The 6,000-nt window shown below is 57.1% G+C and overlaps 1 protein-coding gene across 1 annotated transcript in view; it reads left to right on the top strand.

Annotated features, from left to right (window-relative positions):
• The first annotated feature begins 1,596 nt into the window (after positions 1-1,596).
• Positions 1,597-6,000, top strand: part of USP7 (ubiquitin specific peptidase 7) — a 63,833-nt gene continuing 59,429 nt past the window's right edge. Inside the window, exon 1 of the mRNA XM_088017354.1 lies at positions 1,597-1,743. Coding sequence (XP_087873480.1) covers positions 1,665-1,743 — 79 coding nt within the window. The 5' untranslated portion in view covers positions 1,597-1,664. The remainder of the gene's footprint in view (positions 1,744-6,000) is intronic.

Raw genomic sequence — 6,000 nt, 5'->3', positions numbered from 1 at the left:
CACCTCTTCGGGATCTGGGGGTGACCCAGGGACTGGGATTGATTTCTGGGGAAGTCACTCCTTCCCTCTTGTTTGCTGCCTTCCTTGGTCTAGCAAGAAATTCCACTGATGGGAAACCGTCGCGTAACTGAAATGCTTGGGGGGCGGGGGTGCCCAGTCACATTTGAATCATACATTCATTGAACAAATATTTATTGGGTCCTTACTATGTCCCAGGCATTTGGGACACCACAGCGCACAAGACGTTCTTTTCAGGGTGGGGAGATGTATATCCTTTCTGCCCATTTTCTTATTCACCTACGCTGCCTCGGTTACCATAGAAAAGCTGAGACGCGCTACTAGTCTGGGCTCATGTGAGGGGAACCGATGAAGGCCACGTGAAGAGCTATTTGGGCCGGTTCCGAGAGACTAAACTTTTCTGCTTTGGACTATGGCGAGAACCTAAGTTCTCCCACGTTAGGTTCTGGGTGCATACATGACAGCTCGGTGAAGGGGGGGGGTGTCAAATACTACTAGTAGTACTAATGACCACGACAGTCACGGGTGGTACGCGTCGTCCCACCTCTGTCCCGGGCCCTGTTCTAAGCAGCCCGGTCAGCTACACGCCCAAGGTCACACGGCCGCCGCTCCGAGGGCCCCCGGGTCTGTGGGGGCGGACCTGGGCCCCCCGCGCTGGGCAAGGCACCCGGCCCTCTCCCCCCAAGGCCGGGAAAGCCGCACCTGCGCGTCCCGGGGCTCAGGGGCCGGGAGGCGCGGGGCGGGGGGGGGCGCGGGGGGCGCGGCGCGGCGGGAGCGGGAGCCGGAGCGAGCGGGCTGGCGGAGGCGGCGGTGGCGGCTGCGGGCGGCGGGGCGGCGGGGCGGCGGGGCGGCGGGGCGGCGGGCGGCCAGCGGGCGGGCCGCTCCCTGCTCCGCCTCCCCTGCTCCGCCCTCCGCTCCCGCTCCGCCCTCCGGCTCGGCGCCCGCCCGCCCGCTCCCTGCGCCGCCCGCCCGCTCTCCGCTCGCTCGCTCGCTCGCTCTCGGGCCCCCCATGCGGATGTGACATTTCACGCCGCCGCCATTTTGAGAGCGAGCCGAGCCGAGCCGCCGGGCGCCGCGTCCGCTGCCGGAGCCCCGACGACGACGCCGAGGAGGCGGAGGCCGCAGCGCCCCGAGCGCGGCCGGCCCGTCGCCCGCCCGCGCCGCCGCCGCTCCCGCCGGCCCCAGGCCCTGCAGGCCCGCCGCGGCCGGCCAGGCCTCCCGCTCGCCGCGCCCGGCCCGAGGCGGGGCTGAGTCCGCGGCCCCCGCCCGGCCGCCCTCCGCCCCCGGCCGGCCCGCGGCCCCGCAGCCCCGGCCCCGGCGGCGGGAGGCGGGCCCCGCGGCGGCGGCGGCGGCGGCGGCCGCAGCGAGCGACGAGGCCGCCCGGCCCGGCCCGCCGGCCGCCCGCCCGCCTCGGCGCCGAGATTGGGCGAATCGCGAGCAAGTACGTGCGCGTCTCCTTGCCGCCGCCGCCGCCCGCCGCGGGCCGCCCCGGGGCCGCCGCCGCCGCCGACGACGCGCGGGAGGAGGAGGAGGAGGCCGCCCCGCCGCCGCCGCCGCCGCCGCCGCCCCGGCTCGCCGCCGCCGCCCGCCCGCCGGGCCCGCAGCCCGGGCTCCCGGCCGCAGGCGAGGCCCAGGCCGCGGCCGACATGAACCACCAGCAGCAGCAGCAGCAGCAGAAAGCGGGCGAGCAGCAGCTGAGCGAGCCCGAGGACATGGAGATGGAAGGTGAGGCCCGCGGGCCGGCCGCGGCGGGGCCGGGGGCGCCTTCCATTGTGGCCGGGGGGAGCCGCGGGAGCCACGCGAGGGGCTCGCCATCTTTAAGCAGGCCCCGGCGGCCGCGGGCCGGGGCCTGGCCGGGCCCGGCGAGGCTGCACCGTCATGCCGGGCCCGCGCGCGGGGGGCGGCCGGCGGCCCCCTGCCCGGCTTATTGTCCGGGGCGCCTCCCGGCACAAAGCGCCCGCAGCCCGGGCTTGTGAATTAGGGCGCCCCGGCCGCCGAGGGACGAGGCGTACTCTGGCTGCTGGTGGCCGCCGGGTCGGGAGCCGGCCTCCGGGGGGCCGTGCCCCTTCGCGGGCGTCCCCGGGGCCTGCCTCGTCTGGCCTGGTTCCGGCCGGCGAGCTCAGGGAGCAGTCTGGCCCTCCGTGGACGCGGGGCTCGCCCGCACCTGCTCGCGTGCGCTCCCCGGGAGAGCCCGCCGGGGCTGCGAGGCGTTCCCTGGGATCGCTTTAAACCGGCACTTCTTAGCATCGGGCTTCATTTTGAAACACCTGCAAAGAAGGCACATGTTCTCAGCCTTTGGACTGGCCTCGAGTTCTGAGCCGGGCGCTCTTCGTTTCTAAGTTACCTCTTTTGGGGGGGCTGTTTGGTGACCTGACTCTGTGCGGTTTGGTCAGCCTCCGGCCAGGTGTGCGTTTGAAACTGCGCGAAAGTCCCCGCCGCATATGGCTACCTACAGCCGAATCAAAGCTGACTCCAAAGGTAACTTAATTTTCTGCCCATGTGGCAGCAGTTTTCCCAAGTACTTTTAGATACAAGGTCTTGGTTGTAAAGGTTTGATGTAAAGAGCCTTTGGTTTACATGGCTCGGGCACAGGTGGCCATTGGAAGGCATCTTTTCTCATGGCCACAACTACTTTAAGGGCAAAGCCAAAGAAGTCTTAAAAGATAGTTTTCTCACCTGCCTTGTTGGGGTGAGACTGGCAGGGGTCAAAAAGGGGGTACCTAAATGAGCGGGGCAGTGAATGTTCTTATTTTGCTTTGAGCAGAGATCTTGGGTTGTATGAATGAATGGAACCTTGCTCAGGAAGCTGAGGCAAAGCACCATTTGTCTTGTGGGGTGGCTGCATGTGTGGGGCGGTGCACCCTGGTTGGTGGGAACATTTAACCATGACTGGTATTCCCCTGTGACCTACTGCCAGTAACTGGATGTTCACTGAAAAAATGCTTGCCAGATTGCAGAAGGCAAAGCGGTGGAAATGCCTGCAGAAAGCATTTCCCAGTGGTACTTAACAATGGCAGTCATGGGGGGCAGGAGAGCCGAGTCCACGCCAACGACCCCGGGGTGTATATTTCGCTTGGCCTCAGCAAGGCAGTAATAGCTTCACTAGAGCTTTTGGCCTGTGTGATTACACCAGCTAGTCGCAGGAATATGTTGCTGAGACAATTTTGTATATTCCTTTTATGCCACATAACAAAAAGGGTTGCTTTTTCAGTTTCCTTTTTGAATATCACAGCATACCGATTGCCCGTTCCATTGTCTCACCACTTTTCGAGTGTTTTTGAACACGAGTGAGAAGCAATAAACGTGGACCTCACTGAAGAGCCTATTTCTGGTGCAGAACTGTGTGTTTGGGGAGAGTCCTGCCCACAAGTTCCAAGGACTTTTCTGTAAGATTGGAGAGTGTAGAAGGGTGGTGGAAGAATTTTCAGAAGTCCATGCATGCTTCCAGTACAACTTTCTTTCCTCCTGGAGTTTTATTTTTATATCAAAGTTTGCACTGGATATGTCACCCCTAAAATCATTAATATGCAGATGCACTAAAATCTCAAAATTGGATGGCGGAGGTTGCGGTTATTAATGCTGGTTCCTTAAACTTAAGCTCATTTCTTTTGAGTGGACCTCTGTCCCACACTCATTATCCAGAAGGTACCTGTCTCTGTAGGACTTCCGATTGTTAGCACCCCGTGAGCACCCACAGGTGTGTGATTTAAAAAGCTGCCTGTGTCTTAAGCAGTCTATGCCAGCCTTTCTTAGCCTTCCCACTGCTAAAACGTGGTGCTAGGTGTAGATATTGTAGTTGAGGATCGGAAAGCGTGAAAGAAACCTTTCTATTAAAAAGCCAGAGGGGTGGGATTTAGTGAATATCAGCTCCACTTGGCTTCATATGCCAGGCTGTGGTAGTGCCTTGAACCTGTTTGGTGTCTTTGCCCTGAGTCCAGTTGAATCAGCAGCTGGAAACTGTCAGGGTTCTGATCAGCTTGAGGAAAGGAAGGCTTTGTCAATGAGGAGCATCATACCCACCCCTCCTGGGCAGGGCAGGTTTCAAAGAAGCTTGGGAGACTGGTTTGGTTGGTTGGTTTTTTCCTATCAATAGGTCAATGTTAGTTTGCTCTCCTGCTCTACTTTATTGGGATAGCATTTGCTTTCTACTGAACTCTGCACAGTCCTTGCATATCCGCTGGAGAATAACAACGCTTGGGATTATTTTTAAAAATGGCTTGCTCTGAGAAGTTGGGAAAGTTAAGGGTGAAGGGCAAAGAGGGAGGAGATGGGGGGACATGCCGACAGTTCATCGGGGTCGGACCACATGCTTTCTGTAAGGTCTGGAGTAATTGAGCCCCACGTTTCAGGTCGGGAGGCAAATAGAACCGCGGAGCAGTGGCATTATTGGGTCTGGCCAGGAAGGAATTTGCTTAGCAGTTTGTTCATTGTCTAACTCAGGCGGTGCAGGCCGAGTGGCTGAAGGAGTGACTTGCACAGGCCTCTGCCCCCTGAGTACTTGGAGAGGTGATAATCTGGTCTGTGTTATGCCCGGTCCAGTCAACAGGAAGTTTTCCCAAGGCCTTGTTTCTGCTGCATAGACTGGCTAGCACAAACGTAAATACCCTGATGTTTGTTCCCTGGTTCTTCTGCCCGTGTGAGCAGTCTCTTTCAGAGTGTAATCTCTGCGACTAATGGGGACAGACAGTTTTGTTTGACTTTTTTTTGTACAACACTCAGACCACTGCTCTCAGGACGCCAAGCTGGGAGCAAATCAATGAGTCGTCTGCAGTTTTTGCAAAGAATTGATCATTGAGGTCTGTTTTCTGTCTGGGGGGCAGCAGCCCTCGTGGATTTCTGTTTCTTTCAAACCTAGGTAGGTGGAGTTTCAAGTTACTCTAGTGCTGAGGCAGGTTAGGGAGTTGCCTTGCACACATGCACCCAGGTAAACCAAACGTGTGCATTTTATTCTATCTGAAATGCAAGTTTCCTCTTCAAATAGCACTGTAACCAGAAAAAAATCTATGGAATATGAGAGTATTGATTTTTCTCTCACGTTAGTTTTGGTTGGTAAAAGAACTCTTCGAAGCTACAAAATGAAAATCAACTCAGAGAACCCAGAAGAAGTATAGAAAAAATTAGGCCAAACCTAGAAACGTCTGACTCTGAGCCTGTCAGGTTTTGATAGGGTTGGAAGTTACTCCCCACAAGCATCAGCCCTCCTGATTTTCTTTAGCTGCTGATTTTGATTATTGGTGAACAAAGAAAAGATTGATAACAGCAAAAATGGGAAGGAAGCGAATACTTTCCTCCTTGATTTTTAGTTTTTGGAATTTTGTGGAAAGGGAGAAAGGGGCCATTGAGTAGACAGCTCTTCGTGGCGGGGCTCTGTGGGGCTGTGCGGTGCGCTTCGGGCCAGGCCTGAGTTTGAGTGTGGACTTTGCCTTTTAATTGTGTGACCTCATGGTGCGTTGCTTAAGCTCTTGGTGCCTCAGTTTTTCTGCATCGTCAAAAAGGAGGTCAGTCCTATCTTGCAAGGTAATTGTGAGGGTGGAGGCACAAAGCACTTGCAAAGTGCCACACACAGAATTGGGAGCGTGGATGTTCAATTCATGGTATTCCGGGTGGATGGTAAGCGTCACAGCCGAGGAAGGGATCTACTTAGGAGCAAAGCATGTTGTGATTTTCCGTGGTGTGCAGAAAATGCCCTACGGTAATTATATTCTAATGTGGATTAGGAAAAAACATAACGAGCCTCAATTTAAGCACCATTATGGAATCCTGGGCTTGAGATGCCTCAATAGCTACTTAAGGTTAGTGGTCTAATATTTTAAGAAACATGAAACGGGTAATGGAGGAGACCAGGGGACTCGGGGCATTGTGACATGGGTACTGAAGTGTGCTCAGCTCAGTAACCCTCTGATAAGAGGACTCTTGTTCTTGAATAACTTGTAGAGCATCTAGTGATGAATTTGGAATTGAGACTCAGGTCACCGGGTCTCC

Source organism: Eumetopias jubatus, unplaced genomic scaffold (assembly GCF_037043125.1).
Source record: "Eumetopias jubatus isolate StellerSeaLion01/CBP00866 unplaced genomic scaffold, mEumJub1_p1.0 scaffold_12, whole genome shotgun sequence".
Classification (NCBI taxonomy): Eukaryota; Metazoa; Chordata; class Mammalia; order Carnivora; family Otariidae; genus Eumetopias; species Eumetopias jubatus.
This window is presented reverse-complemented; position numbering and strand designations above follow the sequence as displayed.